Source organism: Microtus pennsylvanicus, chromosome 9, assembly GCF_037038515.1.
Source record: "Microtus pennsylvanicus isolate mMicPen1 chromosome 9, mMicPen1.hap1, whole genome shotgun sequence".
NCBI lineage: Eukaryota > Metazoa > Chordata > Mammalia > Rodentia > Cricetidae > Microtus > Microtus pennsylvanicus.
This window is the reverse complement of record NC_134587.1, coordinates 42,961,436-42,982,540: the sequence shown is the minus strand read 5'-3', so window position 1 is coordinate 42,982,540 and position 21,105 is coordinate 42,961,436. Positions and strand designations below refer to the sequence as shown.

The window sequence follows — 21,105 nt, the reverse complement described above, 5'->3', positions numbered from 1 at the left end:
CCAATCTTCCATTTCTATAGAGACTGCACCCTGGAAGCGTTTGTTTTCAGGTGCCAACAATTCGGAGGTTGTGCTATGCTTCCTGTGAACATGCTTAGGAGTGCTGAGAGGCCAGCAGCATAGACACACCTCTTTAGCCAGTCTGCCACATGCAAGTTGGAGGAGTGTTTCCTTTAGCATGCCAGGGGAGCGCAGCTGGCTCTTCTATGCCTGCATGAAATCCACTGAGAACCCTCCATGAAAGAGAGCCAGAGGACCTTCTAGTAGCAAGAAAATAAAAAGAACAAACCACAGTGACCAGGCCATAGTAGAAACGGGATTTTAATATAATATTCAAGTCTAGCATTTTCTATTTACAACAAATAAATATTGCCCCACCCCAATCAGTAAACTTTATTACTTTTTATACAAATATTCAGTCATCTTTCCCTCCCCGCAGCCTCCCACTTCATGTAGTCTCGTACGACCCAGGCTGTAGTGATGCTGCATGGCACGTTCAGTGGTATGGGATTCGATACCAACCGGGTGGTCCATGAGAGGGCTTCTCTCTCTGATCCAAGGGAGGGCTGGGGCTCGTGGTGGGCGAGACTCCCTCGCTTTGTAGGCCCTGAAGGTGGAATCTTTGGTGCAGCCTGAGAAAGGCTAGAGTATGGGAGGAAAGGCCAGGACTTCCATGAAGGTCCCAGGCCAGTGCCTGTGGGCACAAGGAGAGAATGCAGTGGTCAGCCCTGCTGGGTGTGTGGGTGCCCTGGGGCATCCGGGGGCATGGGTGGCAGTGATTTGCACCTGGGGAGGTGTCAGGAAAGTGTGGAGGGTAGTGTCCAGGGCAGGCAAGGTACCATGCCCAGTTGGCAGCACTCCTTGGCAAAAGTCAGCTAGTCCTCTGGTTCCAGAGAGCAGAAGGCACCTAAGGCGGCGAGTGGTCCCCGGAGGCCAGGTCAGCCTGTCAGTGGCAGGTGTCAATCCCGGCAGCAGGAGAGGTTTAGGGTGAAACTGGAGTCTGGGGGTAGTCTGGGCTAGCAGGTAGGCAGAGGTACCTGTGTGGCCTGGGCCACTCTAGTCTATAAGTGCTTAGTCCTCAGCCAGCCAGACCCTGGGAGACGTCCTTAGAAGATGCCTTTGGCAATCTTGAGTCCTTTCTGCTTCATACGAGGGAGGGTGGAGCTGGCTCCATGCTTGACCTTATTAGCTCCCTTAGTGAAGGTCCGCTTCTTTAGGATAAAGTCATAGTTGGCAGTAGAGTTCATGGCATAGAACACGTTGGCATTTTCTGGAATCTTCAGCTCTGGTGAGAGGGGAGCAGGGCAACAATGAGTGATCATGGGGATGGGATAAGCCCGCCACTTGAGAGCTCCTCCAGGCCAGGCCACCAACAAGAACCTCTCCCGTGACTCTAGCCAAGAGTCTCTCTGTGCCGCCCACCCACATGGCTGTCTCTAATAGTTGGGACTTCCAGCCAGAGCAGGCTTCCTGGAAATCTGACTGCTTTCTTTGATGCTCCCCTACTACTCACAACGGCTCTATGGACCAGCAGGAGGCAGAAACTTCCTCTAGGTCCAACTTCCACCACTCTCCTCTGGCCTAGAATCTGTCCATCATTACTGAGCTGGACTTGCTGCTCCTACTGACCTTGTGTCTGCCTCTGTAGGCCTGCTTTCTGCAAGGCAGGGGGTCCCCTCACCCAGTCCATAAAACCAAAACGATAGAAGTCAAGAGATGTCATGAGCATCACTGCTGACTGGGGCAGGCAGTGATGTGGGTGTCAGACTCACACCAGCAGTGTGATGGCAGCATGGTGACCTCTCTGGTGATCTCTATCTAGCACTAACCTGCTGGTCAGAGCCTCCGTATGGGGAGAAGGACATAGGCACAGAGTGACTGGAATTCTCTAAGCTCCTTGAGAATGGGCTTTTGAAACAGGGTTTCTCTGTGTAACAGCTCTGACTGTCCTGGAATTTGCTTTGTAGACCAGGATTCACCTGCCTCTGCCACCCAAGTGCTGGGATTAAAGACGCTGCACCACCACTGCCTGGCGGGTTGGTTCTTTTATTTATTTTTAATTATGTGCATGTATCTATAGAGACCCAAAGAAGACATCAGATCCCCTAGAACTGGAGCTACAGGAGGTTGTCAGCCAGTGGATAAGTGTGCTGGGAACTGCAAGAACACACACACTTAGGATTTTAAGGTTTAACTTTATGTATGAGTATCTGTCTGCACGTATGTGTATGCGACATATGTGGTACCCAAGGAGATTAGACGGGAGCATTGGATCCCTGGAACTGGGGTTGTAGGTGGTTGTGAGCCACCATGTGGGTGCTGGGAACTGAACCTGGATGCTCAGGAAAAGCAGCAATTGCTCCTAACCACCAAGCCATCTCTTCAGCACACAGTACAGACTCAAACACTGAGCCAACTCTCCAACCCAGGCCTGTTCTTGATTCCATCCTTCTCCTAGTTTCTAGAACATGGGACTCAGTATGTGTGCTTTTTGTGTTCATGTGTGGATTTTAACACGTGGAAATTCTTTCTGATAACCTGCTTTCTTAGTTGAGCAAGACAATGTCCCCTCCAGCAGACCCCAGAGTGAGCCTCTCTCAACTCTTACATCTTAGTGTGGAGGCCCAGCAGATGCTGGGGCGAGACAGGTCGCAGTAGGTGCCATGCCCACATTTACCTGCTACTGTGCTTTCTAGGGCCTCAGGCCTTTGGCCTTGGGTAAAGGACAGTGTTGACCTGCCCCTCTGCCCTGGCCTAGAGCCCAGCCGTCTGACTTACTGTGATCTTCTGAGATGATCTGCACTAGTTCATAGTCCTCTGGCTCATCCTCATCCAGGTTGTGTTTGTCCATGGCTTTTCGGATGACAGTCGGGGCCTTATCCTGGCTGGTCACCTGAAACGGGGGACAGGCTATCAAGACAAAGGTCATAAATGCTTTCCCAGGGCACAGTGGCCAGAGACCCATATGGGTACCTTTCCATCTTCTGCTTCCTTAAAGTGGCCCCCATAATATGAGGATGGCCATTTCCCAACTGCCCCCAGCCCCATTTTCCTACAGAAGCCTGCCACCAACTCCCACACTGCCTTGGGAGCCATGTGTCCCAAGAGGATTACAAGCCTGGGGAGCCAATAATTTCCACTCCAGTCCTAAGGAGGAACCAGCCAATGCCCACTAGTCACCTACATCCTGTCCTACCCTGACACTGTGATGGCAGGTGGCACAGGCTGGCTCAGGACTCAGTCACGGGGTCACCCAGGTGAATGTGAGTAAGAGCATTGCAGCTCCTGGGGCCGAGGGGCTGGCTCCACTGCAGCTGGAGCCCTAGCAGGTGAGAAAGGGCCTCCCTGTGTGCCCACCTACAATCTGTGAGCAATCCCATTGGCTCCACATTCAAATAACACCCATACTTTAACACTACTGACTCTGCCCACAGCCACCAGCCTGCTTTGGCCTCCCTTTCCCTGAGCTTGGACTGCAACAGCAGCCTTCTCAGCAGCCTGCCTCCATCTTGGTCAGCAGACCAAGTCACCAAAGAAAGTCAAGGGCCTTACAGTTTAACGGAGCTCTCTCCCGTCCATTGCCTCAGACGTGATGACCTACAGGCCACAGTTTCCTTACTGCTCCTTTCCCACCTCTCAAGCCCTGAGTGCTGACCAAAGTCTTCCGTTACTTCTATTTTTTCAAACCTAGAAGGTCAATGCTAAAGACTAAAGTCACACACAGGTGTCTGTGCACGTCTGCGTCCTGGCTAAGTTGGGCCCCGTGAGGAGGCCCTGCTGCTGCTCACCAGGATGCTCTTGTACATGTTGCCGTTGTCCACATCCAGGCTGACCCGGATGATGCAGCAGTCGCCCACCTGCTGGTTATAGAGTGGCAGTGAGGAGCTGTAGCTGCAGACCCCTGAGACGGAGCGCTTGTGGGTCCGCGTGGTAGACACGGGTGTGGTGGAGGCTGATGAAGAGGAGGTGCTGCTGGAGGCCGAGCTGATGCCAGAGGTCTCCGGGGATGACTGGGAGGCTGACTCCCAGAACTGTGGAGGACAGCAGTGTCAACAGCAGCCTGAATCATGAAGGGCCCTGAAAGCTGGAGGTCAGCTTTGGGGCTTCTGGGACCCTTGCTGGACACAGTGTGAGATACAACAATAAGGAGGGGTGGGGACATGGGTGGTCACCTTCTTTTCCTGGCCATCAGGAGACTCTGGGACAAAGCTCATGTTGATTTCCTCCACATCAGAGCTGGAAGAACCAGCTGAGTGCACGCTGAGAGCATCAGTGATGTCCCCGCTGCCGAGGTAGGGGCCGCACCGGAGCTGGTCACAGGACTTGGAGTGGGCACTGCTACTGGTACTAAGCTCAGTGCTGGGAGCCTGGCGGCTGAAGGAAAAGGTTGGCTTATGTCAAGGGGTCTTCCCAAGGACACCACCCTTAAATATGTGGAGTCTTGGTCTACCAGTGCTTGGTTCTCCCTGGGTATCTGTGGGATCGTCTCATTTCAGAGAGGTGTAAACTAAGCACCAGAGAGCTGATTCAACTCACTCTGTGACTGACAGGGCTGGCAGTGTCAGGGTAAGACCCTAGAGCCAGCTTAGTTGGCTCTCCTAGCCCACAGCCCCGAGGCTCCTCTGGTCCCTGTGCGCCCCTGGGCCCAGGCACTTACTCGCTCCAGCGCTTGACAATGGCTGTGCTTTTCTTGCTCCTGAGGGTGTTGCTGGCTGACTCGGACGGAGGCTCCAGCTCACACGAAAGGTTGTAGCTAAGGCAGAATTGGCTGTGAGGCTACCAGAAGCTAAGCTGGAGCTCCCAACCAGGGCTAGCCCGGAAGCTGGAGCCTGGGCACACAGCCATCACCAGACAACAGTGTGGCGTGACAGCCCAGGGCCTACAGCCTCACCTCTCAGCCTCACTGAGCCGGTCCATGGCTCGGAACCAGGCTCCAAAGTGCTCCTCCGGAGCAATGCTGTAATTGTTGCAGGCGGACTGCAGCAGCTTGATCTGGGCGATCACTTCGAACTCCTGGGTCAAGGAAGACAGGGTGGTGATGGACCTATGAGGGTGGGCAGGGGCTAGCTGCTAGGTCTTCTCTGGCTACTCCCCCACTTACACCCACTCAGGCTCCTTCCTGCTTCACAGTCCAAACAGCCACACCTAGGAAGCTGTCCTGGATGCCGCCTCCCAGCTCCCCTGGTACAGCCCTTGAAGGGTGTACCAGATGTCACCAGAGATCAACACAAGGATGGAATGCACGTTTGGCCCCTCCCCATCCCGAGGGTGGCAGCGCCTCACCTTTCTTCTCTTTTCGAAGTTGATAAGTCTCCCCTAGAAGACAGACAGCCAACATCCATAAGAAAGCAGCCCTTTCCACCATTAAAGTCCTGCCTACTTTGTTCTGCACTACGACAGGCACCCACTAGGGGGCAGGGAGCACGGGTACCTGGCCCTAGGCACCACCTCAGATAAACCTGAGGGGAGATTTGTAGACATTTTTGTCCAACCCATTCTGAGTTAGAAGGCCCTGCTTGGCCCACAGGCAGTTTGACCTTGAAGTGTAGAGAGCCACCATCTGAGGATCATACACATCAAGTCTGGCCAACCCACTTCTCAGCTCTGCCGTCAGACAGCTCTGGAGGGCTCGCCACGGGGGCAACCTTCAAGTTCTCATGAGAACCAGAGCTCAGGGGTCAGCAGGGGCCTCCAAGGCCTCAGGATCCCACCCTCAGCCCACCTCAGCCCTAGGTTCACTCACATACAGATAGTCCTTCATGGCAGTGTCCAGCATCACCAGGTCAGTGAGGAATGTGCCCAGGTAAGGGACAGTGCCCTGGATGACACCCTGGGACATCAGGTGGGAAATAAGGAAGGCTTGGTGCTCCTCTCCCCTACTCACCTGACCACAACCCCACCAGGGCCTTGCACTTGGAGCAGCCCGAGAGCCTTTGCCCCATCTCTCCCAGGTCCTCCCATCCCAAGCTGGCAATGGACAGATCAAGTGGTCCCTGCTCATACTCTCCCCCAAAGAGCTGCTGGGGCCCTGACTCTGATGGTACAGAGTCTTGTTCTGTTCCCCAAGATGTAGCCTGTCACCTTGCAAGGAAGATAAAGGCCAAGGGAACCCTTTCTCTCCCAACCTCCAGCTCACTCACTGTCTCCTTCTGCCGCCTCTGGGCTCTCCTAGGGTTCATTTCCAGCGTGGCAAACTTGGAGGTTCCCTCCTACCAGGGTTGAAGGCAGAGTGAATGAGATTTTCTCCCTCCCGACTCCAGTCTGTGCTCTGACCCTGGGTCTGGAGGTCCCGTACTAGCCCAGCATGCCTTCTGCTACAGTTGGTGCTTCTGGAGCGGTCTCCTTTTCTAGCACTCATGGTGGAGGAGGGAGAGCCCGGGCCTGGCCTTCCTGCACTCGAGTCCTCACCTTCAAAGTTCAGAGGACCCTGCACCTGCCTCCTGCAGACACGCGGGCTCAAAGCCCAGACCCAGTGCCATCCTGACTTGTTTCCTGTAAACAAGTCCAGTGATCTCTTGCATTCTCTTCCCTTAGATAGCATCGCCTCCTGTAACCTCAGTACCCTCTATTTGCCAGACAAGAAAACAGGCATAGAGACTGGCAGCAACTTGTGCAGAACCCCACAAGGACTCAGAGGAGTGCAGCCCACTGACTGGGTCCTGTCCTGGGGCCCCTTGGTATGTGGCAGGATCTTTAACTGAGCTCAGTCATAATGGGAGAGGGACAAGGTGTCTCAAACTCCTTGTTCCAGCAGCCAGGTGGAGCCCAAGACCAGTGCTTCCCTGCTCCACAGGGCCCTCAGCAGAGGATACAGAGCTCCTCAGGGCTGCCTCACCCTGACCAATATGGCAGGGGCAGGGCCCACGAATAATGCTGCCTTTTAGGGGTGGGGGTGGGGGTGAGAATGTTCTGGGGTGAGACAGAAAGGTATGTTTATCAGTCCCTGATGTTAAGCTGCCTGTGCTTCCTGTGGCTTCAAGGGACAAGGTAGCCTGACACCATTCCTCATGATAGCCAACAGCTTCCGCTTCAGGGCAAAGGGGAAAGCCAATTATGCAGGCATATCTGTACCCTGGGACTACATGGTGAAAGGACCCCCAACCCTGACAGGCCTGGCATCACAGAGACAGAATGAACTGCCTCAGGAAAGAAGGTAGTTGCACCCCCTTCCATCGCCTGCCCATCAGTCTGCCAGTGGCTAAATCCCAGCAGGAAGCTGTAGATCTGCTAATCTGGCTGGCTCATCCTCCTGCAGAAGCCAGGCTGGCTGTCCCCACTACATCAGATTACTAGGGGCCTCCTGTTCCTTCTATGCCTGCCACCTGTCCAAGCTTTGTCAAGCACGGAAGTTTGCCATCCCCTTGTTCCCTGCGGTTCCTCACCTTGATGAGCAGCTCTCTGCTCAGGGAATAGTTGTTCTCATCAGAGAAAATCTCCGACAGTTTCTGGAACACTCGAAAGCTGTCCCTGAAGGAAGTACAGAAAGAAGGCAACAGCTGGGAAGAGTCTGCACTGGGGCAGGCACGATGGAGAATCCATTTGCTTTTACACCAAAGACCCTAAGCTGCTGGAGAAGGATGTTTTAAACATGGCTCCACTGGGGACTATAGACGGGTTGCTTTCAGCTGGGCAGTTCTGTGGCTGTGTGCAAGCACGAAACTCTCACCCGGCTCTATCAGGGTGTGCACACTACACTGTGCTCACCGGTGGACCCGCCCCTTGGACTTTGCTGCTGGGGCTCACTGAAGGTAGAGCGATCCCAGGGTATAGCAGGGGCAGGGGACAGGAAGGCCTACCTGGAGACCTCTTCCCATGTCTTCTTTAGGCGGTGGATGGCATTGCTCTGTAGAGCAGAGAGGATGGCATAGAGGGAGGAGAAGTTCTTGAGCGCTCTGCACTCCTGGAGACAAAGAGTCTGTGAGGGGAGTCCCAGGCTGAGGCCGCCGTAAGAATGCCAGGAAGCTCCCAGAGGGCATGCCAGGGGCACTCATTCACGCAGCTGATCAAGTGCACAGTGCCAGGAGGGAGTGTGCACCTGGCAGGGGGCTGTGTGGCCCTGAGGTCTGTGAGAAAAAAGAAGAGATCCCCAGCCCCCCCCTGCAGCCTACCCTGGCCACCTCGATCCAGTGTTCCACCACCCGGGCCCTGTCTGGGGCCTTCATGCTCTGGTCACCAAGGCAGGTAGTAATGACACAGTTGGCCACGTTGTTGAACTGGGCCACAGTGGCACGAATGGTAGGTGCGATGTGCTCCTTGCCCTTCTTGTCCCGCTGCGACCAGATGGAGCCCAGGCAGTGGTAGGGCACCACTTTCTTGAACAGTTCCTAGGGAGAAGGATGAGTGTCACTGTGCAATGCTCGGCCCACAGGCCCAAGCTGGACCTCAGAGAGTGAGGATGAGCCCCGTGGGACCCTTACCTCTCCACCTGACCTCTGTGATGTGGGAGTGATTTCTTATTAATAAAGAAGCTGCCTAGACCCATTTGATAGGCCAACCCTTAGGTAGGCTGAGTAAACAAAACAGAAGGCTGGGAGAAAGAAGCTGAGTCAGGGAGTTGCCATGATTCTCCCACTCCAGAAAGACGCAGGTTAAGATCATTCCTGGTAAGCCAGCTCGTGGGCTACAGCAGATTATTAGAAATGGGCTAGTCCAGATGCGAGAGCTAGCCTAGAAGAGGCTAGATAGAAATGGGCCAAGCGTGTTTAAAAGAATACAGTTTCCGTGTAATTCTTTCGGGTAAAGCTAGCCGTGGGGGTGGCCGGGTGCCGGGAACGCAGCCCGCCGCTCCTATTACTACACCTCTGAGAGTAGGAACTATGATGGGGAGAAGGCAGGGGCACATACCAGTGGCTCATGCCTGCTCATCTCAGAGAGCATCTGCTGCCCCCTCCCCAGTGAACACATCGGTTACAGTCTGTCCTCTGTCTGTCTGTCTCCAATACATAGGTAGCACTTCCTAAGTGCTGAGGCTAGATAGGATTCCAGGGGGGTGGCCCAAGGGCCTATGGGTATCTTGGTGAGCATGCCTCCATCCCTAAGAGGTCAGGCCCACCACACTTCCTATCTGCTCCAAATCCTTAAGTGTGTAGTGTGTGTGCGCACATGCTCAAGTGCACAATGCATGTACTTCATGACCACCAAGCAGGGGGAATTACTTGGGATTAAGTAATGTGTCCTATTCACGTGTTTGTTAACAGTGGAGCTGGGATTCGCCCTGGGGGCACAGGCTCTGAACCAGAAAACAGGTCTAGACAGCAGAATATAAAAGGAAGTCAGCCTTGCCCTACCCCACTGAGTCACTCACAGCGTCCATCAGCGTAAACTGCTCAGCCACCAGATCTGGAGGGAATAGCAGGAGGTGCGGCTTCTCATCTAATCCATTCTCTGTGGCTCCCAGCAAAGACCAGGAAGGCTGTAGTGCAGGAGCAGGCACAGCAGCTGGCTCCAGCTCCAGGGCCTGTGACAGAGCCGGCTCCAGCTCCAGAGCAGGTCCGAGGGACAGCTCAGGCTCTAGCGGTGGCACTAGAGCTGGTTCCAGCTCAGAAGCTGGTGCCACCACCGGTCTGGATGCCAGTGCTAGTCCTAGGGATGGATCTGGCTCAGAAGCTGGTACTGGCTCTGGCGCTGGCTCTGGTGCCAAACCCTGGCTGGATGCCAGAAGCAGTGCTGGAGCTGGCTCAAGCTGGGAAGCTGGTTTCAGAGACAGCACTGGAGCTGGGGACAGGGCTGCAGGAGAAAAGATGTCCAACATGGGTGCCTTGCCCAGAGCATTTCCAAGGACAGAGTACCACTGCCTGTCAGAGAGACAGGCACCTGTCCCCCCAACAAGATGTTGACCCAGGTCACAGTACACCGCCTGCTGGTCCCAGGCGCATTCTAGCTCCTGGCCCAGTACCAGTCCTGGAGTCTCTCTGTGGTGGGAACTAGTACTGGCCCCTCCGACCAGGCTCTGTGTAGCTTCCCCCGTCTCCTCACCCTCAGGCTCAGCCTCGCTGGGCTCCAGATCCTCCAGCTGGGCCAGAAGAAGGTGAGCACGGCGCTCCAGGTCTGAGCCTGGCATGTTGAGCTGCACATAAGCCACCAGCTGCTTGAGGCAGGGAAAGTCCGGAGGTTGACAGAAATCCTCTGAGTATTGGTCCAGCCAGGTGCCCAGAATGGAGGAGATGGCACTGGGGACAGGCAACAGAGTCAGAGGCATGGCCTCTCCTCCCACCCTCCCACAGCACCCCTGTGGTGTGCTTCCACCCACAAGTCTCCTTTGGCTGTCCTGACTGTGGCATGCCAAGGAACGAGATAGAGGCTACAGAGAATTCCCATAGGAGACTGATCATCAACAGGATGACAGTTCTCCAGGCTCTTTAGGGGAACGCCCCTACTCCTGTTCAACTCTGCCTGAATGCAAATTCAGGAAGGGCTTATCCTCTTACCCGGCATTCAAGGAACCTTAACCAGTGACTGGGACTACCTCAGTACCTATTCTTTGTGAGCCACGTGTGGGCTGTGTTTTCCTGAGGCACATGGTTTGTTCTTTGAACCCCTTACCAAGGAGTGAAGCTGAGTGTCTATCAAGCTAGGCTGTGCTAGGAAGAATTCCCGTAGTAGCTGGTTCTGAATGGTACCCCATATGCGCACCTCTCTCTCTCTCTCTCTCTCTCTCTCTCTCTCTCTCTCTCTCTCTCTCTCTCTCTCACACACACACACACACACACACACACACACATACACGCACACACCGTCCTCTCTGCTCCTTGAATGCTTAGTTCCACCCTGAACTCTGTCTTCTTCCTGCTGCAGGAGGAGCCTTAGACCTCAGCCCACCAGCATGAATCGGAAGTGTGGGACCTATGGTTAGCTCAGCCCTGTTCCCCAAACCTCCCCCCTCTTGACCCAAAGTCCACTTACTTTTTGAGTTGGTCCTGCGGTCCACCATCCTCACTGGAGTACGGGAGGATGCAGCCATATCTAGAGGAGGCCGTGAGGGCGTCACATCTACCGTACCTGCTTATGATGCCTAGTGTTACTGGCCAACTCCCTGATGGGAAGGGACCTCAGGGAGGCAGGGACTCTCTGCTCTTGCCACAGACAAGTGCCTGGCAACACGGCTGCACATGTTTTATACACTCGGACACCTCGGCAGACCCAGGGCCTCTCAGTCGGTTACCACAGGGCCTGTGTATATCCAGGTCAAGGTTCCCCTCCTTTCTAAGTGGGGAACTGTTTAGTCTGAGACTCAGGTGAAATGGCTTCTCAATGGAAGAAAGGATAGCCATATATATAAGACCCACACGGGCCTTGACAGCTCAGACTGGGGTGGCACTGCCAGGATCCAGCTAATTCAGTCCTGACAACAGTCTATGAGAATGTTTACCATCAAACTGGGGCTCGCAGGGACAACAAGGTATTCTCAAGACCCAGCCAAGAGGAAGGGTGCCCTGGGTCTGGAGCTGGTGCTCACCTCTTGAACAGCAGGTCCAGCACCTGCTGAGTGGTGGTGAAGGCTCTGTAGGTACACAGGAAGACGGTGACGTAGGAGAGGTCACTGCCCTGGAAAGCAGGCACCAGGTGCTCCACCAGCTTCTCCAGAGTGCCAGCCTTCACCGTGCGCACCTTGCAGGTCTCGTAGAGGTTCAGGGCCGACTCATTCTCACACTGGGTGGACAAGGGAAGGACACAGTCAGAGGCAGGGCTGTGGTCTCAGGAAAGCTGGAGGCTGGAACTCAGATCACCTCCTACACACCTGCAGTACAATGTGGCCAAAGCTGGGAAAAGAGGGTCTCTGGCAAAGGGTCTTGGATTTTCTTTTCTTTTTTCTTTTCAAGACAGGGTTTCTTTGAGTAACAGCCTTGGCCGTCCTGGAACTTACTCTGTAGACCAGGCTGGCCTCTAACTCACAGAACTCCGCCTGCCTCTGTTGGGATTAAAGGTGTGTGCCACCACCACCTGGCAGGGTCTCAGATTTTAAAGTAAAATATGAGGCGTGGAGCGCTTCAGGGTAGTTTTTTAGGTGAGTGACAAGAGTATCTAACATACTGGAGGGGGGGGGTGTCCAAACTGAACAGCCCATCCTAGAAGTGGGAAAACAGGCTCACTCCAGAGTCAGGGATTGGCCTTATCAGGACCTAGAGCATTCCCTGAGGAAGCTCAGTGATCAGAGAAGAATCCTGTTGGGACAACAGCAATGACGCTCAACAGCTGTGGCAGCAGGTTTTTCTTCTGGAGTGTTATGGGGCTAGGTCAGGCCGAGCTGCTGAGCTCAGGGGGCCCACGAGGTGTGTTCGGAGACAGCAAGTTTCAGAAGTGTATACACGCTCGCTAATTTTGTCAGCTTGACACAGCCTAGAGTCATCTTAGACGAGGAGACCCTATTGAGACAACGTCTCCCTAAAACAGTGCCATAGACAAGCCTGTAGGACACTTTTTTTAAAATTTATTTATTTATTTTGTTTACAATATTCTGTCTGCATGTATGCCTGCAGGCCAGAAGAGGGCACCAGATTTCATTACAGATGGTTGTGAGCCATCATGTGGTTGCTGGGAATTGAACTCAGGACCTTTGGAAGAGCAGGCAGTGCTCTTAACCTCTGAGCCATTTCTCCAGCCCCTGTAGGACACTTTTTTAATTGGTGATTAATGTGGCAGGACCCAGTCCACTGTGGGTGGTGCCATCCCTCTGTTGGTGGTCCTAGGTTCTATAAGAAAGCAGGCTGAGCAAGCCAGTAAGCAGTGCCCCTCTATAGCCTCGGCATCAGCTCCTGATGGCAGGTTCCTGCCCTGTTTGAGCTGCTGCCCTGACTTCCTTTAGTAATGGATATGGATGTAGAAGCATAAGTCAAATAAACCTTTTCCTCCCAGCTTGTTTGTGGTCATGGTGGTTCTTCACAGCAATAGTAATCCTAGCTAAGACAATGTACAAAGCCTGAACTTCTATTCCCTGGGGACAGAGGGCAGCCCTACTATGTGAGGATTTATAGGACTAGGAGGAAGGTGTAGGACTGACATCTGGAGACAAGTATTTAAACCAGGCAAAATATTCAAGTATGCATGGCCTTATGGGAAATACGAAACAACGCCAATGGTGTCTCTCACTTGTAGGTAGGTAAGTCAGCAGGGCCTTTCTGCACGGGTTGGACTTTGGGTTGGGGGAGGGAAGGAGAGAGGTGGGGAGGGTCTCCTCTCGTTACTCACCCCTAGCCAGCGCTGGCCTTTGGTGGCTCCCTGGTGTAGCTGAACCTTGCGCAGGGAGATGGAGTAGATGACCCCGTTGATCAGCTCCTCCCCAATCTCCTGCGTAGAGCTCTGGAAAGACATGGGCCAGCAGCCGGACCAGGTTATCAGGGTCTGATGCAGGGGGATGACACAGACAGCAGCTCCGAGACCTCCAGTGTGAAGTTAATGGAGAGCCCAGGACTCCCCTTCCCACCAAAGACCAACACTTCAGGTACCTGCTCCTGCCTAGTCCTGGATCACACCCCTATTCTCCCTCTAAGACAGGTATTGTTATCCAGCCATTTTGCAGAAGGGTAAGGGGAGGTTGTGGCAGGAGTAACTGATCCAAGTCAAACTGTCTTGTTGCATATGGCAAAGTCCCCATCCCAAAGTCCTAACATGGTCACAGGTGCCATTGGCCCTCAGTAAAACCTAGCCCCAGAGCCCAAGGCCTGGGGTCACCTTCGCCCTCATCTCTGTCTAGTCTGAGGTTCCTGCTTGACTCGGCAGCATCAGGCAGTTTCTCCTAGCTCAGCCCTAAAGTCAGCAACACGGGTCTAGGAAGGTGCAAACGCAGGCCGCATCTGACTGCTTCCTTCCCCTTCTGCTCATTCATGCTGCTGAGACCTCTTGGGCAACACGGGACTTCCCGGCTGGCTGTTCTTTCTCACGTGAATGGGGAAGAGCAACAATGCTGGGGTTCCACAAAAGCCCAAATCATGAGGTCTAGTTGAGAAAGGAGGGGGTCATGTGTCTGCTTCTCAGAGCCCCAAACAGAAAGTAAACATGCTTCCCGATACCCCAATATCTCTTCAACTCCTGTGGTCCAGGGAAGGGCTATAGCTGGGATGGAGGGTAAATAAACCAACCTCTCAGAGCTCAGAGAGGGGCTAGCAGGTACGAGTTACTGCCCCCACACCCTATGTGAACCATAAGGTTCGCTGTGGTGCCCAGAGGACTCTGGCCAAAGTGCTTACCTACCCAGAGTCCCACCGCTGACCCTTCTGGGGGCCAGTGTGATATGGGCTACACCTGAGCTCTCGTGTCTGCCATCCATCCTCACAGGCTCTGGGAAGCCTGGAAACAACTTTTGGATCTTCTGACCTCCTACTCTAGGCTTTGAACCAAGAGTAAAGCCATGGCCACCACACTAGGCTCACGGCTGTCTATCTTCTCTGGAAACAAGGCCAAGTCTATTTCCTGGAAGTCAGTATGTAATAAGAAGGTTCACATACCTCAGCAATTCTGGCCCACAGCCTTAAGAGACCAGCGACATTGTCATCAGCTCACCCCTGGCCTGAATCTAGAAAGTCTTTCAGAAGACATAAAGGAGACCGTGGCCCTGCACCACCCACTGTGCCTCCTCAGAGGTTCTTGGTAGTCAAGGCTGGGAGAGTCTGCCTTTCCTAAGGAGTCTGGCCACATCTGGTGTCAGTGTCCTAAACACCCAGGTGGCCAGCAGCAGGAAGTCAGGGTCTCACACATGAAACTCCCTCTCCCACCACACAACACTGGACTTCAGCCCAAGGAGCCCAGTACAGTAAGTTTTTTATTGGTGCTCAATGGACAGAAATGTACCCTGCCTGGCCAGGCAAACCCGAAGAAGCTGGATGCAAGTAGCACAGCGGCCATGCTCGAGCAGGGCTCAAAAGCAAGTCCTTTCTCAGCCCTGGGCTCCAGCTGACAGTCCAGCAGCTGGCCTGGGCCCTGTGGGAGTGTCATGTGATCCCTGTACCCTTCCCCCACCTGAGGGGGGACATTCTGCCAGCTGGGTGAGGGGGGTGCTGACAGGCACCGAGAGTCTTACACGCCTTCCTCTGGGGAGTCGATACCCTGTCACACAGATGGGAACTGCTCCATTTCCTTAAAGCAACCACAGCAGAAATGAACCAGCCCACCCTACAATGCTGAATGTGGGCACCTTTGCCAGACCCCCAGGGAAGACAGATGCCGCCGGCCTGGTTAGAAAGAAGCAGAGAAGAGCCCCTCTCCCCAGTCTAAAGATCCTCCCTAAGGCTGGAAGGGCAGGGACCTTGGGCTACCTTTGTAGCACATGGCGGGATAACTCAGGCAGACCAGGGAGAAGAGGGGTAAGCTGGCCTAGTGAACAGCTGATACAGCAAAAGTGTTTGCCTGCCTGTCCGCCTGCGGCAGGCATCCAGGAAGCCTCCGAGCTCCGAGGAAGGAATGCCACATGGTTGGCTGTGTCCTTAAGGAGGATCATCCTCCCCCCAGCATGTGCAAGGCCCCCAGGGCCCTGGGACAAAGTTGGCAGCTATGTGTAATACACTTGGGTCAGTCACTTGGGGGTGACAGTATCCCTGGGGGGTCCTGTGAGCAGCCCCCCACCCAATCACTGTCTCTTGAGCATAGTCCAGAGCTCCCAGAATGGGGAGAGAAAACATGGCCTGGGTGGTATCACCCGATTAATGTTCTCAGGGTAGCAGCCAGCAGGATGTGTGTGCCCAGCTAAAAGAGAGAGCGAGCTGCAGGCCAAGCCCAGAACAGTAAGCAGCAAGGGGCCCATGGGGACTCCAGGCCTGTCATCTCTCCCTGAAGAGTGCTGGTCGTGGGGTGTCCAGTCAGACAGTGGCTGCTTCTGTTTCAGGCCTTGGCAGACATGGTAGATTTCAGAGCACAGGATCACATTTTCTCTCTGCGCTTACAGAGGCTCAGCCTACTTGGTGGTGCAGGGGGATTCTAAACCTTCAGGGTGATTTCTACACCTGCCCAGGGCCACCGAGTCACTAGTTCACCTCAGGGCTCTAGCAGGCCCTTGCAGGCCTCCTATAGCTCTGGCCACGCAGGACCCACAGGACCAAACCCATGTACCATATGTCAGGAAGGATCTCAACCCCAGTTTGGCTGAGCCATGGGCTGGGAGAGCAGCAACAGCTAACAGGTGACAGGATGGGGGGGCTGCAGACGAGTAAGGGTAGCAGACAATACGTGGTGTACCACCTGAGCGGATGACCTGTGAGAACCACCTGTCAGAGGCCCACCTGGGACTACTGGACCCAAATGGCAGCTCACTCAGAGTCCTGGACCTTGAATGAAGCTTCCAGAAGAGGGAGAGAGCAGTCCGCATGCTAGTTAGCAATCTCAGGCTGTCTTCTCCCCATTTTAGAGGTAGAAACCAAGGCCCAGGGGAGGGGCCAAACAGACAGTGTACATGACTCCTCAAACCTAGGCCTTGGTTTGGCTCTTAGACCATGAGCCCCAGTAGAAGAGGGATAATGAAAATATCAAGTATTAGAGTCCTCTAGATGCTAAACCCTCATAGCAGCCCTAGGTAATCCCCAAACCTGTAGGCCACAGAGGTCGGCCTCAGCTGGGGACTGTGGGTGTCTGGTTGCCGTGGCAGGAAGGGAGCATCAAGACCTCAGGCTGTAAAGCCCTGCGTTCAGCCTGTGCAGAGCTTTTCCAGAGTCAGATTCAGTCGCCAGGAGCCCTCCCTGTCAGCCTGAATCCAGCTATTGGTCAAATTAGCATTTTAGGAAAGAAAACTAAGCTCAGATGGGGAGGGGAGATCCATCCCTTCTGCCCAGTAAACCCAGCTTTGTCTACCTGGTCCTGCTGTCCATTTGCAACTGGCTCTTATCATAAAATGGCCACTGTTGGCCAGGTCTGGGATGACCCACACCACAGACCATGACCATGCTGTCCAGCTGACTCGGGCACCTCTTTTACCAGTCCTTTTACACTTAGTGCATGCGACTCTTCCAGTATGCTGCCCAAAAGAAGAGGAACAGCCAGGTAGAGACAGGTAGAGGCCTAGATCCAGGCAGATCCAGGAAACAGCAGCCAGGACAAGGATTTGATCCCTGGCCTGGAGGGACACACCCAGAGCTGGCTGCTGCTTCTATCAGAGGCACAACACCAGGGCAGGGTCCAGCTTTAGTCATAGGGAGGACTGGGGACAGAAATGACTTCCTCAGGTACACAACAAGTTTCACACCTGCACCTCTGAGCAAAGGCTTAAGTTCATGTCCTGGGGAAAAAGCCTGTGATGCCACGCTGCAAATGCCAGGCCACATGTCCCAGGAGCCCAGACATCCAGAAGGCTTGGGCTTTGTCGCTTGGTCAGAAAAGCTAGCTGTGGTCACTGCCAGGCTCTGTGGACTGTACTTGTCAGGTCATCTGTCTCCATTTGGTCCATTCCAGAACTCCAAGAGTAACTAGCATTATGCCCATTTACAGATGAAGGAAACTCTGGGACTTTGAGCACAGCTGCCTTCACCACAGAGCTCAGGCTCTGCACCTCTGGGCTTAGAAGGGCAGAACTCCTGCAGGTGCAGCGGTAGGACAACAGCTGCAGGCAAAGACTCAAGGGAGGGGAGAATGCTAACAGAACACCCATGGCCCAGCAGTTCTGTGGTCCCTGTGCCCTGCTCAGTGAGCAGCCCTCAGGCTGTCCTTTCTCCAGAGAACTGAGTTTGCTCGGGGCCTCAACCAATCTCAGTCTCTCACTCTCACTGTGCTGGGGGCGGCTTCCTTGGGGTGTATGCCTGATAACACAGCACTTGTGAGGATAACAGAAGCTCAACCCCAGGGCAGGTGCAAACTGAGACCCTTCAGAGTGCAGCCTTCTGGAACCCCCTCCACAACCCACAGACCTGAAAACTGTCTGGTCACCTCACTGAGAGTCAGCCCCCATTCTTGCCCTGCTGGCAATCTGGTTCCTCCTGCTCCAGAGCTGCCCTGGGACTCCCAGGAAACGGACCAGCAGGTCTCTCTCAGCGCAGAGGATCAGTACCAGTCTGGTCTGGGCCTCCTCATCCTCTACTGTGTCTCTGAGTAAAGCAACAGTGGGACACGGGGGTCCTGGGGGCCCGGCAGTGATGGCCAGTCCCCTCAGGTTCCTGGAGGCTGCCTTCTTAGAGTCAGCCAGGAAGTCCCTCTGAAAGATTATCTTGTGTATACACACACACACCCCTCCCTACGTCTCTGGGTCTCCAGTGCCAAAGGAACAAAAGAACCCTAGGGTAAGTTAAGAGTTGCACACAGTGTGATCAAGAGACCAGACCGTCCAGAAGGAGAACCCCCACTTCACTGTGTCCAACCCACACAACCTGCAGGCTTCACAGGCTAGCTGCCGCGGTGAGAAGGCGGTCTGGCCTCTGCCTCTGCAGTTCACTGCTTATTGACTCTGTGCAATCGAATTAGTTGTTTCATCTGTCAAATGGGCTATTAATAGCCCTACCCCCCCAGGACAAAATGCATGCAAATTATTTAACCCAGGCCCTTCCACCTAGCCCTAGGCTGCTATTATTCTAAATTCCTGGTCCACTGTCCTCAGGGTCTCCAAATGTAAAGTACTTTCACCTTCCTCTAAGCTTTCCCAGCTCTCACCCAACCAGGGCCCCCAGCTTCTGCTGCCTTCTACTGTCCACTAGCCATTTCTGCTTTGTCCCGCTTCCAGCTCTTATAGGCAGCAGGCACCCCATCCCCAATCCCAGAGAACACGGCTTGTGCTGAAGTCCTGTCTACGACCCTTCCTGAAAGCATACTTATCTAGGTCAGGGACTTCACCTCTCTGCCCTCCAGACTCTTAGCAGATGGCGCTGGCATCTAAACTGGAGGTCTGTCAAAGTCAGGAAGAACATGGTGCTAGGGCCTGCTGCCTGTAAATGCTACAGAGCCACAAATCACTCCTGCCAGGCTGGCGCCGAAGCCTGCCTGTGGCAGGAGCATAGACCTCATGACCTCCAAAAAGCACGGGCTGAGGAGGGTCAAGCTAGGTCAGTAGTGGCTTAACTTAGAGTTGAGATGGCAGGCAGATGCCCAGATGTGTGAGGACATCTGGCAACCCCAGGGCTGGGGAAACAATGACAGAAGAGGAAAAGCAGAGACAGTTTGGTGTTTTCCAGAGAACCCAGAGACCTTAAGCAGGTCAGCTTCATTTCTGGACCTGGGACTGCCATCAGGAAATCAGCTCCAGGATGGGGATGGGAGGGAATTATTGGCAAAACAGAGAGGGACTTCCCTGCCCCCTCCCCCAGGCAAATGCTAAATGGTCATTGTGTTCAGTTTCCGGCTACAGCCTCCTCTTCTGCCAGGACCCTGGTTTTCCTGCCACAGCCAGAAGCTTCCCCTCTGATGTCTAAACAGTGACAGGACAGCATGGAGGCCTGGAGAGGGAGGGCAGAGCAGGCACCTATAGCAACAACCTGTGCAGGGGCAGAACTTTCCACCCTGCCACTCCAAGCAATTCTCAGGGGTATAGACAGCCAGAGCCAGAGAGAAGCCTGAGCCCCCTCCATGAGTGATCAGGCCAGACCCTTCCAGCACACAAAGCCTGGGGCTCTGCCAGACATAATGAAAGCCAGATGAGCGCAGGGCTGTGGCAGGCCGCCCACCACCATGTTCCCTGGAGTCCCTCCCCAGCCGCCATGAGGATGAGACCACTGGGTGAATGAGATGCCTGGCTTGGACACCTGCCAAGCTTGGGAGGCCTTCCAGGCCTGGGGGTTCCCTAACCAAAAGTTCCCAAGTTGGGCACAGAAGTATGCTTTGTCCAGGCCTTCTCTAGGCAGAGCAGGATTTGGGACTGCCTCAGGAGTGCACTACCTCTGGGCATGATGGCAGGTGCACACTGGAGGTGGGAGGCAGAGGCCCCGCCCAGGACATGCTAGAAACAAGCTCCTACCCTCACATATCACCCCCACCTCCTGTCATACATAAAGGCAAATGGTCTCCTTTCTCTGAATCTGCCTAGACTCCGTTACAAAGTCAGGATGTCGGCACATTTTTTAATCAGGCAGAAATGAATCACAGGCCTCAGTGAAGCCCTGTCCTCTCACTACCTTGACACCTGGTTCCACAAGTTGGGGATCAGTCTCCACCCCTACCCCCCCTTCTTTCAACTGCCCCCTCTGAGCAGCCTTGATGTTCGGGAATCATTAGACCTATATCTGACTCAGTGGTAGCTATCCAGAAGCCCCAGAGGTCTCACTCATCTCTGGGGAGTCTAGGACTATATCAACCCAACCATTGGCTGATCCCACTGTATTGTGTGGCCTCCTCTTGTCCCCAGTCCCATTAACAAGGGTGTGAAATGAAGCCAGGCCCTTGTGGTTGTAGCATTCACGCACCAGGCATGTAAACAATGACAGTGCGGAGAGGCCTAACGGTCTGCCTGAACCTGATTGCAGAGATTGGGGCTGTCACACTTGGGATGGGTAGAAGCAGGCACTGGCATGATGAACTGAGGGGGACACGGAAATCCAGCTCTTGTCGCTAACTACTGCTCAGGGTGTGCTGGAAGCTGTGATGCCCAACTTGCTGCCCCGGAGCTGGTGCAGCAGGGAGATTTCTGTGGAAGGAACCCCACCCCCACTCCCGCTCACCCACCTCCAGGCGCGGTAGATCCGGGTCTAGCTGAGTGAAGCTGTGCAACACCACCGGACAGCTGTCCGGGACGCCCACTTCTAGACGCACAGCGTCCCACACGCTGCGGCTGCGCCGGGAGCCAGGAAACAACGACTCGCCGCCCCCTACGGGCCCGGCCGCCTCGGCCCACATGCGCTGCACCATGGACGGCTCGCAGTGGCTCGGGCGGCCGGTGGGCCGCGAGACCCAGGGCGGCGCGGGCGCAGGGCCGGCCCAGCGCAGCTCTGCGCTGCCTGCGCTCTGTGCCCGCTGCCCGGCCCGCTGATGTCAGCTGGGGGCGGGGTCCGCGGAAGGGGCGTGGTCTCCAAGGGGCGTGTCATCAGTTGCGGATACCGTGTGCACGTGCTGTCTGACTGATGTGTGGGTGGTGCCCCTGATGCTGTTTTGCTGAAGTCAGAACTGGAATTCCCAAGAATTCCAGTTACCACACCCCCTAGCTCTGTAGCCTCAGTTTCTTCAACTGGAAAGTATGGGTAATGAAAATGACTTCCTGCAAGTGTGTGACAA

General features: G+C 54.6%; 1 protein-coding gene across 5 annotated transcripts in view; it reads right to left on the bottom strand.

Annotated features, from left to right (window-relative positions):
- Window positions 1-305: 305 nt before the first annotated feature.
- The window catches only part of Ralgds (ral guanine nucleotide dissociation stimulator), a 42,357-nt gene continuing 21,557 nt past the window's right edge, over window positions 306-21,105 (bottom strand). The window contains exons 1-18 of one of the 5 annotated variants that reach the window (XM_075985580.1): window positions 20,560-20,843; window positions 13,186-13,296; window positions 11,456-11,649; window positions 10,903-11,001; window positions 9,976-10,169; window positions 9,305-9,726; window positions 8,109-8,324; window positions 7,797-7,900; window positions 7,383-7,467; window positions 6,141-6,209; window positions 5,744-5,830; window positions 5,284-5,316; window positions 4,892-5,013; window positions 4,658-4,753; window positions 4,173-4,374; window positions 3,789-4,031; window positions 2,779-2,893; window positions 306-1,285 (exon numbers count right to left, since the gene is read on the bottom strand). In XM_075985580.1, the coding sequence (XP_075841695.1) occupies window positions 1,107-1,285; window positions 2,779-2,893; window positions 3,789-4,031; window positions 4,173-4,374; window positions 4,658-4,753; window positions 4,892-5,013; window positions 5,284-5,316; window positions 5,744-5,830; window positions 6,141-6,209; window positions 7,383-7,467; window positions 7,797-7,900; window positions 8,109-8,324; window positions 9,305-9,726; window positions 9,976-10,169; window positions 10,903-11,001; window positions 11,456-11,649; window positions 13,186-13,296; window positions 20,560-20,742 (2,754 nt within the window). In that variant the 5' untranslated portion in view covers window positions 20,743-20,843 and the 3' untranslated portion in view covers window positions 306-1,106. Of the gene's footprint in view, window positions 1,286-2,778; window positions 2,894-3,788; window positions 4,032-4,172; window positions 4,375-4,657; window positions 4,754-4,891; window positions 5,014-5,283; window positions 5,317-5,743; window positions 5,831-6,140; window positions 6,210-7,382; window positions 7,468-7,796; window positions 7,901-8,108; window positions 8,325-9,304; window positions 9,727-9,975; window positions 10,170-10,902; window positions 11,002-11,455; window positions 11,650-13,185; window positions 13,297-20,559; window positions 20,844-21,105 lie in introns of those variants that run through there. The other 4 variants (XM_075985581.1, XM_075985582.1, XM_075985584.1 and 1 more) reach the window with 4 other exon arrangements.